The sequence below is a fragment of the Solanum tuberosum genome, unplaced genomic scaffold, assembly GCF_000226075.1.
Source record: "Solanum tuberosum cultivar DM 1-3 516 R44 unplaced genomic scaffold, SolTub_3.0 scf00183, whole genome shotgun sequence".
Lineage (NCBI taxonomy): Eukaryota > Viridiplantae > Streptophyta > Magnoliopsida > Solanales > Solanaceae > Solanum > Solanum tuberosum.
The window spans coordinates 253,795-274,240 of NW_006239110.1; the positions used below are offsets into that span (position 1 = coordinate 253,795).

General features: G+C 35.0%; 1 protein-coding gene across 1 annotated transcript; it reads left to right on the plus strand.

Annotated features, from left to right (window-relative positions):
- Nucleotides 1–4,867: 4,867 nt before the first annotated feature.
- Nucleotides 4,868–16,567, plus strand: LOC102599187 (uncharacterized protein YpgQ). Its single transcript, XM_006354903.2, has 8 exons — nucleotides 4,868–5,115; nucleotides 5,507–5,537; nucleotides 5,899–5,917; nucleotides 6,820–6,917; nucleotides 7,678–7,776; nucleotides 7,975–8,147; nucleotides 8,247–8,338; nucleotides 16,256–16,567. Exons 1-7 carry the CDS (start codon nucleotides 4,918–4,920, stop codon nucleotides 8,331–8,333), a joined length of 705 nt encoding a protein of 234 aa, XP_006354965.1. The 5' UTR covers nucleotides 4,868–4,917; the 3' UTR covers nucleotides 8,334–8,338; nucleotides 16,256–16,567.
- The last annotated feature ends 3,879 nt before the right edge of the window (nucleotides 16,568–20,446 follow it).

A 20,446-nucleotide genomic window follows, 5' to 3' on the forward strand; every position in this document is an offset into this window, starting at 1 on the left:
GATATAAATCAACATCATCAATATAATTTTATAATTTGAAATGTGCTCTTGATTTAACAATTCTAGCAAACAACCTTTGCAAAAATCAAATTGCAAGTTGATAATAAAGCACATGTGACCATAAACATAGATGCATCTATTAAAATCATATAGTAGTAAATGGTCTACATGACAGGTGAACGGGACCATATTCACCTTTTTATACATTTCAAAATTCTAGGAGATATAATCTCAAACTTAGCTGGTGCAATGATAATTTTATCATGAGAACAAACAACACAATAGAATTCTTGAAGAATTTATTATTTCTTCAATACATATATATAACCACATGAATTCTCATTTATTTTTGCATCATATTTGAGCCGGGATGGTCATCAACCGGTCATGCCAACTAATATTTATTTCAATAAACTTGTAGTTTGTTTTACATGTGATTCAATCATCATGCTCATATTTAGTTACCACAAACAATATGCAAATATGGGTAATCTTTCACGTAAATATTTATAACCCACTTTGATTGTAGTAATATGAAGATCTTAAATCTTTCCATATTTTGTAGTCTGGAAATTTTTTTCTTTGACTATTTTTTTTTTAAAACTTAAAAAGTTTCTTTTGAGACTACAATTCCAATATTATGAGCAATTTTATTTCTTTGGGTAGTAGCACATTAGCTCACCAAAGCTCACAATTAACATTGGATACTGCCACATATTTCATAACATTGTTTGTGTGGTAAACATCTCTTTCAAGGAGAAATTTATATCATTATTGTCATGATCAAAATCATTATAAGCAAAACTTGTTTCTTGATTTACTTTTGTCATTAGTATCTCCTCCCTTTTGTTTAATATCTGGCAATTATTTTTTTTGACACACACAGATACATAATCAATGACAAATTTATGTGGTCAAGATTATTTCCTTCTTTTGTCATTTCGATAGTTCATCATAAAACATACCACAATATTAGTGATGTACTAAAAGTGCTTGACCATTGGCCATTTATACCAACATAAAATTTATTTATTTCTCTCTAACCTCCCATAGGGGTGAGTTGTGGTATTTATTAAATCATACATGAGTCTTTATTTATAATTTTCATCATCTTTAATTGACACATTCACTTTCAAGAATGATCCACATTTCATGATACTTACCACAAGTCACATTCTCCTAAAAGGACCATTTTGACCCATTTTCTCTACTGTGAACAGGCGCGTGGTGCTCACTTTTTTATTAATTTAATTTAAATTAATTTCTTCAAATCTGACCCGACCCGACCCAAATCGTTTCAAAAAAGAAAACTCTTGTTCTCCAATTTTCATTTCTTAGATTCTCTCATCATTTTCCTCAATCATAAGCATTGTTAAAGATCATCTCCTACAATTTTGATGTTTGTTGGTCAAATTTCTTGGAGAACTAGCGGAGTAAACAATGAATTGAAGATTAACAGGTTAGAATAGTAACAATAGCAAATCGTTTCAGCTGCAAACTAAAACCCTCATCAACATGTATATCGGAAAAGCTGCTTGTGGTTTCAACGACGAAGAATAATTCGTTGAAATCAATAGTAGTGGTATTGGAGCCATGCCTTTTGAGTGGCTGGCGATTGGGCTTGTTTTCAAACCATGGATTGATAAAACCCGAGCTTCAATGGACAACTTTGGGTTTGATTTTTGGGTTCTCAAAACTAAATGAAATTAAGAAGAAATGAAACCTCGGACAACTTTAAATTAGCTTTTTCGATTGGAAATTAAAACGAATTCCTACCTTATTGAGTTGATTTCATCAGTTCATCATAGAGTACCTATGACTCTTTTGTTGGGGAAGATGATGAATTTGAATGGAGTAAATAATTAATAAAGAAAATAACTTAAATGTGGCAGTTTTTAATTGGTTTTTGGCATTAAAAAGGACCTTCACGCGCATCATGTGCGTGTTCACAAACATAATGAGAAAATGGGTCAAAATGGTCCTTTTACAAAAATATTCAATATTTTTGTGGGGTGATAGGACATCCTCAAAGTTAAGGTGTCTTTTTGAAAATTCGAAACAACTTCAGTTGTGCATTTATGTCTTTTCTCTAATTATTATTATTTTTTCATTATAAGTTCATTGTCATGCTTGAAATTTATCATATTCATATGACATACCTCGACATCACTTGTGAAAGGTCAAGTGCACCTTCACTTTATATTTCTTTATTTTGATGGAGGATTTATAAAATCAAATTAGTTTGCACTGTAATCGCGTGCCCAATACCTTTCATACCAAATTTGATGACAAAAACTACCTTCACTCTTTGAAGGACCTATTTTGAGAACTCATAATTTCCTTTTTTTTTATAATTATCACAACGATGACTATTATTATTTTATCCATTCACGTGCATATTCATATATCCAACCATAAAATAGTCTTGTCATCTTTCAGACTTTCATTGTATTGCTATCACATTCTCTTTTAAGAATGGAGCATATTAAATGGGACGGACTTCACAATTTTTAGCAAGAGCATATCGATTTGCTCAATCATCACTATATATTAATATATTGCATTGCGACTTTAACCCAATGTCTTATCCATACAAAGGCGTGTTAGGCCAAAATACGAAGGAACTTGAACTCAAAATCTTATCATCATGGTGCATCGAGACTTTAATCGATGTCTTACTCTTTTGGTGTGATGAAACTTGAATCCACCGTCTTACCCTCAATCAATGACAGAAGAAGCAAAATACAATAAAATTCACCTTGAATCTTTAAAAATATTACTACTTCACAATTAAATGGCAAATGGATTAGAAATAATAAGAAAAGACATTAACAAAACCTATTTAATCATGAGTATAAATTTATTTTACTAGGCCTATAAACATCAATTATGTAATTGATAAACACACTATACATAATTTTGAATAAGTAGCCAATATAATCCAATTAAATTATGTATTAATAAAAAAATATATGTGTTAAATTTCCTTCCCTTTTTTTATTTGTTTATTTATTTTAGCAAAAAAAAAAATTGTAGTAAAATTCAGTGATCCTATTTTTGTACATTAGTCATGTATAATATGACAATTTAAAGGTCAAGATGAGAAATGACAAACAACTAATTGTTAAAGAAATTTATTATCCTGACTAATTATGAGTAGCTTATATAAAATAAATAATCCTTTTATTTACCGTTTCAAGACATGCACAATTCAAATTTCTAATATGTATTGAGTTCTGATGACTTTTGGTCCGACACTTAACAAGTCAATTGTTTTGTTGAAAATTAATATGGAGTAATTTTTCGTATCACTGGAAAGTAATATTTCATATAAATAATATTATGAGTAATAGTTAACAAAAGGTTATGTGAGATGAATACCTTTCTATTCTTATAGCTAATTATAAAGATCGAAAACTCAAATAATCAGATAAATAAGACTTTATAGTATGGATAAAATATTATATAAGAAATAAATTGTAATATACTTTAAGCATATGCAAAAGAAAATCACAAATTTATACTTCTCCTATTAAGAGATTTTGTGGGCATAGATCGATCAATTTGACAGCAAGAAGAAAACAACCACCATTAAGAATAGATTGATTTGTATACCCAATTTCTTGTTTGTTCATATCAACAATGGCTACCAGTAATGTAATTGAATGTGTTTACCTGCATATAGTTTTGATATGGGAATATTGATAAAAGTCTCATGTCTTAGATTTCTGATAACTTATTTGAACTTTAATATTTTGAGATTTCCATGGGATAGAAAAATTATTAGAGACTCGTGCTGATAACAAGTTATAAAATAATGATAGAATACTAAAATTAAATGGAAAAACCTAGAAAGAAGAAGAGGAAAACAAAAGTAATAAGAACAAGGGAAAAGGGTCTGATATACCCCTCAACTTTGTCATTTAGAGCTGATATACCCCTCGTTATGAAAGTGGCTCATATATACCCCTACTTATATATAAATGGATCACATATACCCTTTTCCTCTAACGGAAATGAAAAAATAATAATTTTAGTTTAATTTTTTTATTATAACTATAATCCCATATGGGTATATTTAATCCTCCTCAAACCTATTTTTTTGACTTTTTTTTTTGTTTCAATGACTAATTTAGATTTATTATTTTGATGGTCAAATCTATTTATGTTTCACTAATATTTTTGTAAAACTTATTATAGACGATCAATTTTTTTTCTTCAAATACAAAAATTAAATTACAATATAGGCAAAAAAATTGTTTTAAATTATAATATAGCCACAAAAAATAAATCTTTTTCTTTACACTAAGGAATGAAAGAAAAAAATAAAATAAGAATAAGAAACTCAAATAATGAAAATCAAAGAAGTCAAAAAATAATTTATATATGAAAAAAATTGAAATATACCTTAAACTTTGCTAGAAGAATAATATATACCCCTAAATGATTTTTAAAAAAATAAAAAGTCAAAAATATAAATTTAAAATTAATTTTTTCACTTCCGTTAAATGAAGGGTATATGTGAGCTCATTTTGTAACGGTAGGGGTATATGTGAGCCGTTTGTATAACGATAAGAGTATATATGAGTCACTTTCATAACGAGTGACATATCAGCTCCAAATAATAAAGTTGAAGGATATATCAAACTCTTTTCTCTAAGAACAAAGAAAAAGGAAGAGGAGAGGAGAAAGTAATAGTAACCTTTTCTCAATATTTTTTGGTGTCTTATTTCATATATATATATATGTAATAATATATAATGTAGACCTTTTAAGTCAAGAGTAACTTGGAAAACTAAATATGCTACAGTAACATGTGGGCCATAGGACATCACATCCATAAATTATTTACAACAAAATAATTAATTTCGAAACTTGTTCACATCCTAAACTCATTTTTCTCTTGTGACTGTGAGCATGGAGTCCATTAAGGCAGAGGTTTTGGGGAAGATGGGTAAGAAGGAGATAATCAGAAAGGCAGAGGAGTTGGTAGAGAAAGCAATGAGAGGGAACGATGCTTCACATGATGCAGCCCATGCTTTTCGAGTTAGAGACCTTGCCCTTTCACTTGCTCACGAAGAAACCCTTTCTACTTCTCCTGATTCTATCTTAATCGTAAGCTTACTACTCATAATTACCTAACTAGATTGAGGGTTAATTGAAAACCAAAACTCGTGTTAAAGATTTGATGAGGTTACTGAGTGCAAGATTGTTTTAGCCACTGGTTGATGATTTGGGCATTCTTAACGATACTGCTTCTAATAACTAGTTTGTCTCCAAGATTAGTTTGCCTAATGGGATACATCTGGGAAGTAGTTTGCTTAAAGTTAAAAACATATTGTAAACCCACTTCTAAGGATCCAAGTGCATACACCTTTCATATATGTAGTCTGAGTGTTGATTAGTGTGAGCAAAATGTGTACATATGTTTGAGGAGGGTATACCTATTTTCTTTTTCTTCTTTTAGGCATTTCGAAAAGTTAAACTTTTCTTGCTATAATTTCAGGTGGAACTGGCTGCTCTTCTACATGACATAGGTGATGCCTCTTTCACTATTATTTTGATATATTAGAGCTTTAACTTGGACCCACTGAGTTATATACTGCTATAACGCTTTTTGTCATACTTTGCTCATTGCTCGGGTTATCTATTTGATAATCATAAGATTACGAGGGAATAACCTTTTAGATTATGAGTGTTCTACATTTGCTGCTTGAGATGTGGGAGGGATGGGATCTATTTGATGACTGTAAATTAAAAGAGAATTGAAAGGAAATATTATAAGCAATTCTGTTGGTGCGTGCGAGCTGGGATCTCTCTGTTTATAATCAAGTTCTGTCGTTAATCCTCTGTTATGTTATGTAACTTATCGGATTCTCTTTGGCTTTCTGATTGCAGGTGACTACAAATACGTAAGGTTAGATTCTATCATATTTCATGATAAGAAGGATTTCTCTGTAGCCTATGTTCTCATGGTTTTGTTGGATGAAAGTTACCTCAAAAGGTGATAATTTTCTGTATGGATGTCAAAATGTCATCCATGCTGTTACGTGATGCCTTCTTGAACTGTCTTGGAAGGGTAATGTACGGCAAAGCAACCGACATCCGGGTCATTACTTTCTGCCAATCAAAAGCCCGCTCAGTGCACTAGACTAGATTGTCGGTGCAGTGCTATAAAGCCAATGACAAGATCAGAGAGTGTACCAGAGAATTGAATGAAAGCTTTCGTGTATTAATGAGAACAATGATTACAGGAAAGTTAAGATGGTACCCTTGGGGGGAGAGCCCCCAATACAGAGATCTGAATGCTTGCTGAAAATTCCGACTAATAGACCCTATATATGTCCTTAAAAAATAAACCCAAGTTACAGGTATTGACATAAGTAAGCTGGGAAGACAGTAGCACTGTTCTTATCATCTTTGGCATCGTGGTTTCTCTTTGTGCAAAATAATTTAGTGGTCCATCCCTATACATTGCATAATTGCAGTTTTTTATCGTCTTCCCCCAGTGTTCACTCCCAGTCATTGACTTTTCCAGTGTTTTAATTTCATTTTTTATGATAACCATGGTGTAAGGGCAAGCTTGCGGGCACCTCGACTAATTCCATGGGGTAGCTACTACCTCCCGTCAGCACATGTACCGGGTAACTCTATCCACCAAAGCTTGAACAAGTGGGAAGAAAATCACCTAGTATTTTTTCGCCGGCTAGGATTTGAACTTGAGACCTCGTGGTTCTCAACCCACGTCATTGGCAACTAGTCCATACCCTTGGGTTCTTCCATTATTATTCATTTCTGATGCCTTCTTTTGGCTTCTAGGGATCCATCTGAGGCAAAGATTGTTGAGGAATTTCTTCAGGGTCAAGGCATAGAGGAAGGGATGAAGATAAAGATATTGAATATAATTAAGGGGATGGGTAAGTTTGTGGATGCAGTTGATTTTCTATTGTAGTTACATTATTTGTTCGGATGTAGATGTGAATTTGTTGTGTTGTTGTTCCATCTTTTTAAAATTATCTTTGTTAGTTCACTACCATACTATTGTTAAATAAAGCAAAACCATTTGATAAAGCAGAAAAATATTAACTGATTTCATTCTGGATATTTTTATAACTTGTATCTCTTTGAAAATGAATTAGCAAACTGTAAGGAAAATATGATGACTCATTCTGTGGTAAATGATACCTTGAATTTTCTGTCACTCCAGCCTTTGAAATTCTCTCATTTGTCTGTCCATGTCTGCCACGGACTTAAAAACATATTTGTCATATTAGGTTTTGCTTGTCTAATTACTGGAAATAAAATTGCGACCACAATGTTACTGTATTGCCAGATCAAAGGATTTTTCAAATGGTTGTGTCCGTGTCAATATTTTCGTTGATGATTTTTTGAAGTGTGGTTAATATTGTTTTATTAAAATAATTAACTTTCTTAATCTGTATGTACTGTCTCCTTGGTTGAAATAGACTTTTGTCATGTAAAACTTTCTCTGTGTCTTCACGCTCTTCTCAGTTCCTTTGGAGTGATTGGTGGTTGTGTTTCACTTTCATTTCTGTACTATAATCTGTCATATTCCTTGGGCTTTGTTTTCTATGGAAGAGTTGGACACAAGATGATTGTTATCCTTTCCTGATGATTTGAATGAATTGATAAAACACAATGTTCCCTTTGATATAGGTTTCAAGGAAGAAGTTGGAGGGCTTGCAAATACGAATTATTCAATAGAGTTTGGGGTGGTGCAAGATGCCGATCGGCTTGATGCGATTGGTGCAATAGGTGATTGATTCAATTTAGTTAACTCTTGGTCACCTGTATATGTTATGTTCTCCTCTCATTCTCTGTGGTAGATGCTGCTGAAGAGATGAAATTATGCTACCTGGATTTTTTCTAATTACAGACTGCTTGGTTATTTTCCTACCTTAAAAAGATACTGTCTTTCTTAATTTGGATATCATATGGTAATTACGGTTTCAGGAATCGCCCGTTGCTTTACTTTCGGTGGAAGCAGGCATAGAGTCCTCCATGACCCAAGAATTGAACCTCGATCAGATCTGTCTAAGGAAAATTACATGAACAAAGAAGAGCAGACTACTGTGAATCATTTTCATGAGAAGCTTCTCAAATTGAAGGACTTGATGAAGACAAAGGTCAACTTATTGTTTGTTTCTGTATATTTTGTTTTACCCCTTCAGAACCTAATAAATTGTGCAAGAAGAATTTTCATGTGAATCATCTCTTCATTACAGGCTGGTAAGGAAAGGGCTGAGAAAAGGCACAAATTTATGGAGGATTTTCTGAAGGAGTTCTATGAAGAGTGGGATGGGAGGGCTTAAATGAGGTAGCAGTTTTCCAATTGATGTTGCATGTTCCTAAATATAGTTCTTTGTCGTGGTTGTTCTTTATATAATAAACACTAATTGACGAACTTTTGCATCCTAGGATGAGTCTCAACAACAACATACCTAGTGAAATCCCACAAAGTGAGGTCCGGAGAGGGTAGCGTGTACGTAGTCCTTATCACTATCTCTCCTAGGTAGAGATGTTTTCGACAAACCCTCAGCTCAAGCAAATCACAACAATAATAAAACGGAAAAAGATAGTGGGGAGAAACATGCAAACGAAATGTGGCGCATATATGCAAGGAACCATAACACCAACAACAAAGTGAGATCATCTAAACATAGTAATAGGACAAAGACTACATTAATACAACAACCGACATGGTGCTCTATTCACCACCAAACCAAATACATGAATAAGCTAGTAATAGTACAACTCTTAACTACTTACTAACCTTCTACCCTTATTCGCGACCTCCTTACCTCCTTATCTAAGGTTATATCCTTGGTAAGCTGAAAATGTTTTATATCATGTCTAATCACCTCCCCCCAATACTTTTTTGGCCTACCTCTACCTCTACTTTACCCCACTATATCCAACTTCTCACTGGAGTATGTGCACATCTCCTTTTCACATGCCTAAACAATTTCAGTTTCCCTTCCCTCAACTTGTCCACCGTGGAGGTCACTCCCACTTTGTTTCAGATATCCTCATTCCCAATCTTATCGCTCCTAGTATGCCCATACATCCATCTCAACATCCCCATTTCCGCCACTTGCATCCTTTGAACACGAGAGTTCTTGACTAGCCAACACTTCGCTCTATACAACAAAGGCGGTCTAACCACCACTCTATATAATTTACCTTTAAGTTTTGGTGGTACTTTCTTGTCACACAACATCGGATGCAAGCCTCCACTTCATTCATGTCGCACTAATACGATGTGTGACATCATCACTGATCTCTCTATTTCCTTGGATCAGGGATGTAGATACTTAAATATTTCTCTCTTGGCGACAACTTGTGTATCAAGTATCACTTATACCCTACCTCATACGTCAGACCACTGGATTTACACTCCAAATATTGTCTTGGTACTGCTCAATGTAAACCCTTTAAACTCTAGAGACGGTGTCCACACCTCCAACCTACTGATAATTCCACCGTGAGTCTCTTCGATCAAAACAATGTCATCTTCAAATAGCATACTCCATGCCACCTCACCTAAATTGTGTCAATTGATCTATCGCCAAGGCAAATAGAAACGGGCTTAACGATGATCCCTGGCCGTGCAACCCCATCTCAACTTGAAAGTGATATGAGTCTCCTCCCACTATTCTTACTCGGGTCTTGGCTTTATCATACATTTCCTTTACCCCCTAATGTATGCAACTGGTACACCTTTAGACTCTAAACATCGCCAAAGAACTTCTTTAGGGACTTTGCCGTAGGCCTTCTCAGTGTCAATGAATACCATATGCTATTAGGTGGTACCTTTTTATCACACAAGACTTGTGAAATTAGGTTTGGGCCCAACTCACACTTCCAAGCTAGCTTAAAGGGCGGAGGATTGCCCAAGCCTTACAAGGAGTCTACCCATCTCATTAACCACCAATGTGGGACTTTTGTTATTCTTTAACACCCCACCTCACGCCCAGTTCTTAGCATCTGCTGCGTGGGGAACTTTGATTTTTGGGGACCCCAATATTGGGTGAGATGGGCCCTGCTTTGATACCATGTGAAATTGAAAGAAGAAGAAGAAGAGATATGGGGAATTGAATTGATTGATCATTCCCTCAAGTTGATGGGATTAAATAGTTGTTACAAATAATGTAAATAAGGAAAGAAGATAATAAAATATTACACAATCTCCTAACTGCCTATTTAAAGGGATTAGGGAATATTCTCAAATCTCGATTATTTAATCATACCATATTTAAATATTCTCATATCTACACTATCTAAATATACCATAATTAACACTCCCCCTCAAGCTGGAGCCTATAAGTCATGCTCCTAGTTTGACACAAATATAGTCAATTCTGGATCCTAGGAGTGATTTTGTAAAAATATCCACCAGTTGATCTTTTGAGTTGACAAAACTTGTGGTGATGTATCCAGACTCAATCTTCTCTCGAATGGAGTGACAATCTATCTCAATGTACTTCATCTTTCATGGAACACTGCATTTGAAGTGATATGTAGTGCAACTTGGTTATGACAAATCAACTTCATCGATTCAACTCCTATTTTCTATTCTTGGAGAAGTTCTCTCAACCATATAAGCTCACACGTAGCTAGTGCCATAACTCGATATTCTGCCTCTGCGCTTGATCTAGCTACGACAACTTGCTTTGTACTTCCCAAGATATTAGATTGCCTCCCATTAAACACAATAACTTGAAGTGAACCGCCTGTCAAAAGGAGATCCTGCCCAATCTACATCAGAATATCCGACAGTGTTGGTGTGTCCCGTATCTTCATACAATAAACCTTGTCCTAGAATAAGCTTAGTATTTGGATCCATTAGACTATCCACATGTTTGCAATCCAACATACCAGCATCTTCCAAAATGTCTAAGGCATATTTCCTTTGAGTAATAACAATATCATGGCCAGATTGGGCCACTTCAATGCCCAAAAAGTATTTCAACTTGCCCAAATCCTTGGTCTGAAAGTGACTTGAGAGGTGTTGTTTGAGTTGAACAATACCTTCATTATCATCTCCTGTGATAACAATATCATCAACATAAACAATTAAAAAGATATGTTTGCCATGAGATGAATGCCTATAGAATACAGAGTGATCATTTTCTGTTTGGATCATTCCAAACTATTGGACAACAACTCGAAAATGACCAAACCATGCTCTGGGAGACTGCTTGAGACCATAGAGGGATCGATGAAGTTTACAAACTAGTCTAGAATCCCCCTGAGAAACCAAACCTTGGTGGTTGCTCCATATATACCTCTTCAGCAAGTTCTCCATGTAGGAATGCATTTTTGATGTCCCTTTGAAAAAGGGGACAATGATTCATTGCTGCCATAAAGATGAGAAGATGGACAAAAGCCATCTTGGCAACTGGTGAGAAAGTATCTCCATAATCGATGCCATAAATCTGAGTGTATCCCTTAGCAACCAGCTTGCTTTGAGACGATCAATAGCTCCATCTAAAACTACCTTAACTGTGAATACCTAACGACAACCAACTGTGGTTTTGCCTTGGGGTAAAGGAACAAGCTCCCAAGTACCATTATCATGCCAAGCAGTCATCTCAATCATAGCTTGACGCCAACCTAGATGAACCAGTGCTTCTGCCACAGTCTTTGGAACTTTGACTGATGATAAACTAGTAACGAAGGCATGATATGAAGGTGACAAGCGATGATAACTTAAATAAGAATAAACGGGAGTTTGATTGGTAGTAGTTCTAGTACCTTTGTGAAGAGCAATGGGAAGATCATCTGATAAGTGCTCGATCCAAGCAGAAGACATTGTTGGAGGATGTAATGAGTCACCAAGACTGCTTTGTGTACCTGTATCAGAGTTAGAAATACCAATTGGATTCTATGTTGCGCGGACTCTTCATATTTGTAGGCGAACCCGTCTCGATGCGACACTAGTGCAGGTGCGGGTGCGGGGTGCGTGTTAGATTCGGTCAATCCGATCCGGACACTTTGACTGAAGCTGAGAAAAAATTTCGGGAAGAAAAAATCAGTTTTCGGCGACGTAAAGAGGACAAAGCTTGAAAAAGTACAGAGAATAGAAGAAAGAAGAGAAAATCAGTTTCCGGCTCCGGCGACGCGACTGCGACGTAAAGAAGACAAAGTTGAAAAAGTAAAGAGAAGAGAAGAAAGAAAGAGTTTTTTCTTCAAAAAGTAAAGGAAATACAAAGTCTTTTTTTTAATCTTTCTTGAAAATATATGTACACAATACATATACCCTTGAAAAAGAGAAAGATCAAAAAGTCTTCAAGTAAAGCAGTGTCAGAAAAAGAAACATCCCATCAGCCATCAGCCATCAGCCATCAACTATAAAGTTTTTTCAGTTGGAAATATTATATATATATATATATAGATATTTCTTATTTAATTTTTTGACAATCAATTTTAAAATTTTAAAATAATGATGGAGATATCTAAAAAAAAATTAACTTCAAATTTCTTATTTAATTGTTTAGCATTCAGTTTTTGAATTTTAAAATTTTAATTGTCAAAATAAAATTTTAATTTTAAGAAAATAAAAGCAAATAAGATATTTATTTAACGTAAACTAAACAATAGTTAGTGTGTTTTTTTAAAAGAAATAATTTTAATTTAAAAGTTTTTCAATTTGTTTAGAAGTAGGAGTGTAATGGGAAATATTAAAACTCCATATTTAGTTGGATAATTACTTTTTTTTTTCAAAATAACGATCAAAATGTCCTATTTAGGTGGATGTTTTTTATATTATTATTATAATTGTTGTTGGTGGTGTTGTTGCTATTGTTATTATTATTATTATATTATTATTATTTTTATTAAATTTTAAGAATGGAAGATTGAATTCTACAAAATACATGTAAGTTTATCACAACATATCTTTCAAAATTTTAGAATATCTTCATAACTATATTTTTATAATATTGAAAATTTTTAGCCATATCCCCGCACTTGTATTCATACTTGGATTCGCATCCGTCTCGGATACCCGCACCCGAGTCCGAGCAACTTAGACTGGATTAACAAGTTCAGCATGAGGTTTAGATCGTCGGGATTAGAGCTTAAGAGTTGGAGGTGGAACTGGGGTTGGAATAGTTGGAATGGGAAGGACTCCTATGGCCTTTGATTTTTCGTATTAGGAGAAAAATACGGAGAAGTCTCGAAAAAGGTAACATCTGCAGAGATCAAGTACTTATTGGTAGAGGGATCAAAGCATTTGTAACCTTTTTGTAGGCGAGAATACCAAAGAAAGGCACTTTTAAAAGCCTTGTGCTAATGGAAATACGATTATATGGACATTCAGGTGCAAAAAGAACTGATTTTAAAGGTATGGAAGTCATAGGGTGAGCTGTACCTATCCCTTTTACAATTGTCTTTGATCCATTCGTCGAAGTAACAACAGAGAGGGTAGAAGGGAAAGTAAGAGTAGAGAAAGTGTTTTTGTTACCAGAAATATGGTCAGAAACACCAGAATCAAGAATCCATTGTTCCTTAGACGAAGATTGCGACATAAGCAAAGGAGTTACCAAGTTGTATTGTGCAAGCAGTTGATGATTGTTGCCTTTGATGTTTGATACTGAAGGTAGTCATTATAATCTGCTCCAGTTAAAGTGATAGATTGAGATGATCCATCCATTACAAAAAGAAGTATTGGAGAAAGAGAGAGATGAGACTTGACAGTTTTTGGATATAGTTGATTTAGCGACCAGTTGATCAATCCCTCTGTTTTCTTTTCTTCTACTGAAATAGAACATTCAGAGAGAGGGCTAAAAAACTAATGACTCTGATACCATGTGTGAAATTAGGTCTTGGATCTAACTCACACCCCAAAAGCTAGCTCAAAAGGAGGAGGATTGTCCAAGCCTTATAAGGGGTTCACCCATCTCATTAACCACTAATGTGAGACTTTTGTTATTCTTTAACAAGACTCTAGAGGCAAGGCCTCCATTTCATCCGTCCCCCCCCCCCCCAACACACATCATCGTTAGTGTCCCCACTACCATGGATTATGGACCAAAGATACTTAAAACACACTATGTGGCGAGACTTACTTCCACGACCGCTTTATCTAACGCAACACTAAATTTGCACTCTAAATACTCGATTTTGGTCATACTTAAACCTGATCCATTTGGACTCCAGAATTTGTCTCCAAACCTCCAACCTAGCACTAACTTTGTCCTGAGTCTCATCAATTAGTATTATGTCATCTGCAAATACCATACACCATCGAAGCTTCTCCCGAATGAACTGCGTCAACTCATCCATCACCAAGACAAATAATAAAGGGCTAAGAATTGATCCCTAATGAAGACCATCTCAACTGGGAAGTGCTCCAAGTCTTTTCTCGCCGTTCTAACCTGAGTCTTGGCTTTTTCATACATGTCCTTTATCTCTCTAATATAAACCATCGGGACACCTCTAGCATCCAAACACCTCCATAGGACATCCCTCGACACTTTGTCATGGGCCTTTTCAACGTTAATGAACACCATATGTAAGTCCCTCTTCCTTTCCCTATATTTCTCCACAAGTCTCCGCACAAGATGGAGGGCTTCAGTACTCTATCACTCCGGCATGAATCTAAATTGATTCTTGGAAATGGACACCTGTCTCCTCGCCCGCATCTCTACCACTCTCTCCCAAACCTTCATAGTGTGGCTTAGCAAATTGATACCCCTATAATTGTTATAGTTTTGGATACCACCCTTGTTCTTGTACATTGGAATCATTGTACTTTACCTCAATTCGTCGGACAATTATGTCGTCTTAAAAACATCATAAACAACCCAGTCATTATGCATTATATCATAACCAAAACATCACCCTTCCAATATCCTATGATAGAGTCTAATTAAACATAAAAGGAGAATAGTTCTGATTGAAGCAGAAATGGTACAGGTACAAATTCTTTAACATACTAGGAGATATGGTGGTAAAAGAGCTAAAACACTTGTCTTGTTAGATATAGTATTGTATACTACAGTTACCTTATTAAGCTTTCAGCAATCTATTTAGTTGTTTTAATGAAGAAAGTGCCATTAGGGATCATGCTGATTAATTAAAACAATCAACATACTATTTCCTTTAGGTTAGTTAAGATATCACTAGGAGTCACTGAGTTGTCCAAATTTTTAGCAAGTTTGACAAATGGAGTTGAGTAGATACCTATCTGTAAAGGTGTATTTTCATATCTAGCATGATTTCTATTAAATTATGCATGTTTTTTTTAATCACATTTTAAAAATGTTTCATGCTTCACATTTTATCACATTTGCGGAAACAATCTCTCTACCTCCACGAGGTATTGGTAAGATCTGCGTACAATCTAACCTCCCTAGACCCCCACTTCTGGGATTTCACTTGGTATATTGTTGTATTACAACCTTGCATGTGTATAGTACTGCTTGTATTGTAGAGTTTTAGCTTTAATGCAATGCTTAGATCAATATTTTGGTTATGATATAATGCATAATATGTTTCTTACATTACTTGCTAAAACCACGTCTCAAAATCATCAAATGTTACAGAATTACATATGTTGTTTCAAGTAAAGCTATTTGAAATATGTTCTAGATGTGTTTTTAGCTAATATTATGCATTCTGCATATGTTGACTATGACTAGGAAAATACTTTTTCTTTTGTGAGTAAGTTTGAGAGATCTAAATTGGCATTCACTTTCTTTTGTGGGGCATTATCGCAGAATATTATACACATTGGGATGGTAATTAAATTATGCTAATCATAATAGTAGGCAAATTCAGATTTTGTTAGAACTCTTAGTTGACAACAATGGTGTCATACCTTCGTGAAGCACACACGAAACGCACAGAGATCTAGCAGATCAGAGTTTGGGTTGGACTGGTCTTATAGAGTTCACAGTGCACATTGTTTCAAATTTTGATAGATGTGATCCTCCCACAAGTTAGATAAATGTATATATACTTGTATATATGTGTGTGTGTAGTTTTAAAGTCTCAATTGGAGTATTCAAACTTAGTATGTATTGAAAACAAATTCAGATGTTTGATCAGAACAGACAGAGTTTCAACCGTCAACTTATTTACACATTCAAGATATACTAGCATCTATTATCAGTATTCATGAAGTTGCTTAGCATGTATTTATTTAATTTGCCAAACCTTATTCCAAGAGTTATAGAGGTATGTAATTGTGGGTCTGTGGACTTATGCCTCGCCTTTTACATTACAGATTCAGAAGTTCTTACTATCGGACCAATGACCAAACAACATTTAGTGCGCTGGTGTGCCTCTCACGACTTCTTGGGTGTTGTGTTATTTCTATCTTGTTTAAACATTTCAGTTGGTTGCATTTGGACTCCGACACTCTGTTTGGATCATTGTTACCCATTGTATTGTATTGTATCGTTACTATACCTACAATGTTTGTTTTGATTGTTACTTAAAATGTATTGTATTGTATTGTTAAATTCCGTTGTTACGTAACAATGAAAACCCTAATTTTATGGAACAATCAATTTAGTGTGTTTCCATTGTTACTTGATTTCTTTTTCCAATTATATCTTTACATAATATTTCATAATACTATTTTACCCTTTACCTTATATTATTTAATTTTAGTCAAACCTCCTACCCTAGAATAATTAAGGATATTTTAGTAAATTTATAAATTACAATACAATACGATACAGTCAAACCAAACAATAAAAATGTTATTAAACAACAAACAATACAGTCTAGCCAAACATTATATATACAATACAGTACAATGGAGTACAATACAATACAATACATTATGAAATCATGGATAACAATGATCCAAACAGGGTGTAAGAGTTTTGCTCCAATCAACTTTTTTTTTTTTTTTTGCTTAAGAACGGAAGGATTTTATTTATTTAATAAGAAGGTTTATCCATACAAAAGTGGAACTAGTCTATGGGATATAGTTTCATTCACATCTCTTTCGAGAGCATTTGTTACAAGAGAAGGAGATGTTGCAAAAATATAAGGTTGATTGTAGATCATGTGTGGATCCTTCATTGTCCTTTCATATTTAGCTAGCAAGTCTTCTACTGCATTAGCCTCCCTCGGAATGAGCTTCAGGGATGATCCTTCCCATTGTAGTAGCAGCGACCTGAGAATCAGTTTCCACTAGCAGATGTTTAATGTTATTATTTTTTTCTATATTCAGTCCATGTAGCAATGCCAAGACTTCTGCATGAAGGGCATTTCATGCTTTGATTTTGCAAGCAAAACCCACAATCCATGTGCCTAGTTGATTCCTAATGACTCCTCCAGTTCCGCCATTTGTGGTTTGAGATTCAAAGGAACCATCAAAGTTCAATTTAAAATTACCTTCAGGGGGTTTATGCCAAAATATGGGAACCATATGTGTAGGTAATTTTTTTGTAGTTGTTTGAGCAATGTGGTAACATTCAGTGGCTTGAAAAGAGATATTATATGTTGTGCTAGGAGCTCTACTAATATTCATTTTTTCCCCTTCCAGCAAAGGTGGAAGAAAGAATTGATGCTCTGAGAAGGAATTTTTTGTGGCACGGGGAGAAGGAATATAAAGGTTTCCACCTAGTCGAATGGAAGACACTACTACTATCCAAGAAGCAGGGAGGACTGGCAATCAAAAATCTTAGGAAGCAGAACAAAAGTCTTCTCATGAAGTGGTTGTGGAGATTTCCTTTAGAAGAACAATCTTTGTGGGGTAGGGTGATCCAGGCCAAATATGGGAAGGAAGGACCCTGGAAGACCAAGGAAGTGACATCCACATATGGAACCAGTTTGTGGAGATCAATTAGAAACTTATGGCATGGTTTCTATGCAAAAACTGGATGTAATGTGAACAATGGGAGGAAGATCAGGTTTTGGGAAGATGACTGGTTAGGGAATGGAAGCCTCAAATGTTTGTTCCCAGATATTCATCACCTGAACCAACAAGAAGAGTCAAGTCTTTATGAAGTTTGGTCTGAGCATGGATGGAACCTTACCTACAGAAGACTGATGCAAGATTGGGAGGTGGAAAGATTGGCTGAATTTTATGGTACACTTGATCAATTCTTAGGATTCAAGGAAGGAGAAGACACTCTTAAATGGAAATGTCATAATAAAGGTTTATTCACTGTTAGTTCTGCATATAGAAATATGAATCAGATGGGATCCCAAGTTAACTTTCTGCCTTGGAAGCTTATATGGAAGGTTAAAATACCATATAAAGTGGTAGTTTTTACTTGGTTGGTGGTGAAAGAGGCTGTACTTACACAAGAGAATCTTATGAAGAGGGGAATACAAATGTGCCCAAGATGCTGTTTTTGTGAGCAGGTTGCAGAGACAATTAATCATCTGTTCTTACATTGTAAAGTGGTTGGCAAGCTGTGGAATTTGTTTACTAGCTTCAGAGGTATAAGTTGGACTGTTCCAGGGAGAACAGGACAGGCTCTAGAAAGCTGGAATATGGAGGGCAGTGGCAGCACAGACAAGAGTAGATGGAAAATTGTCCCAGCTGTTATTTGGTGGACCATATGGAAAGAAAGGAATTCTAGGAATTTTGATAACAAGAGCAGCCCTCTGCACAAGATTAAAATGAACTGCATTATCACTTTTTGCTATTGGTGTAGTTCAGAGTATATAGATGACCCTGTGGCTATTGTAGACATTCTAGGGTCCTTATAAAGGTGAAAGGAGGATCTAGGGATAGTTCTCTTTTTTCTTCTTTTCTTTTCTTTATCCTTTGTTTATGCCCGATATACATGTGTGGAAGGAGGATATGATGTAAATTTTTGGATACCAGCTTTGAGCTGATGATTGATATACAAATGTTACCTTTATCAAAAAAAAATATTCCAAAGAATTATTGGAGCTAGAATAGCGGTGGGCACCAAATGGTGATTGTTGGTGTTAACGAAAGACGTTGAGGTGCACAGTTGTTTAATGCTAGCTTGAATGTCCTTGGAGTTAATGGGGATATTATATTTCCCCCATATATATTTAGCATCCGGGCAGTCAAAAAAAATATGTTCAATGTTTTCTTCTATGTTAGGACAAGAGGGGAGGTTTTTAGATCTAGTAATATTTCTATTATATAAGGCACTCAAAGTTGGTAGTTTATATGAGAGAAGAAGCCATGGAAATTTTTTTATCTTGTTAATAGTATTTGTCTTCCAAATCCAAATATTTTTGTAATTTGTATTATGAGTAGGTTCGAAAATGGTTTGGAGATACATAGCGTAGGCGCTTTTAGTGTTAAAGAGACCGTCGTTACTATTGTTCCAAAAGAATGTGTCTATTTTATGTGAGTGAGTTTGGATGTAGGTGTTTTCTATAGATTGTTTAACTTTGCTAGGAATGACAAAGGATAGGCATGAATAGTTCCAGTTGTTATCTGTGAGGAGCTCATTTAGTAACAGATTTGATTCGTTTCTATTTATTGGGCCTTGTATTGTCTGACGAAGTGAACATGTACCTTCTATCCAATTATCTTCCCAGATTCGAATATTGTTTCCATTCCCAACGCTCCAGGAGATGCCTTTGTAGAATAGCGGAAAGACTCTTACAAGGCTTTTCCAAATGTAGGAATCATAGGGATAACATTTCATATTGTGCATTTGACTTCTATTTTGGTATTTATTGGTGAGAACTTTAACCCATAGGTGATTTCTATTTTTTTGGAATCGCCAATTTAAGCTTGCTAAGAGGGCAAAAAATTTTCCACCTGTTTTTTGTAAACCCAGTCCTCCGTAGATTATAGGGGTCGTTACTAGTTCCCAATTTGCCAGATGGAGCTTTCTTTTATCCGGTGTGGATCCCCAAAGGAAGTTCCTTTGTATTCGATCTATGTGTTTGCGAGTTGATTGGGGTAGAAGATTGCATTGCATTGCATATGTAGGAATGGATGCTAATACTGATTTTACTAGAGTAGTTCTTCCTGCTAGTGTTGGTAGTTGGGATTTCCAGCCACGAAGCTTATTATTCATATGGTCTATGATGTATTGGTAGTCAGGAACTCTTAGGATGATGGTTAGTGATGGGGAGTCCAAGGTATTTTCCTACTTTATCTTTCTGACTGATATTTAGAGCAGATGATAGATTGTTTCTTTCTTCTTGGTTAACATTTGCAGAGAAGATAATAGATGACTTGTTAAAGTTTATGTTTTGACCAAATTGATTCGAAAGAGTATTGAAAATGTGGATATAATGGTATAGCATCTGCTTTGGCTAAGAGGATAATGTCATCTGCGAATAGAAGATGGGAGATAGGGGTACCTATTCTATCGATTTTAACTGGCTGCCAGAGGTGTTCTTCGATGGCATAGTTTATAAGTCTAGATAGAGATTCCATGCATATAATGAATATGTAAGGTGATAAGGGGTCTCCTTGCCTAATGCCTCTAGTAGGGAGGAAGTAATTCGTAGG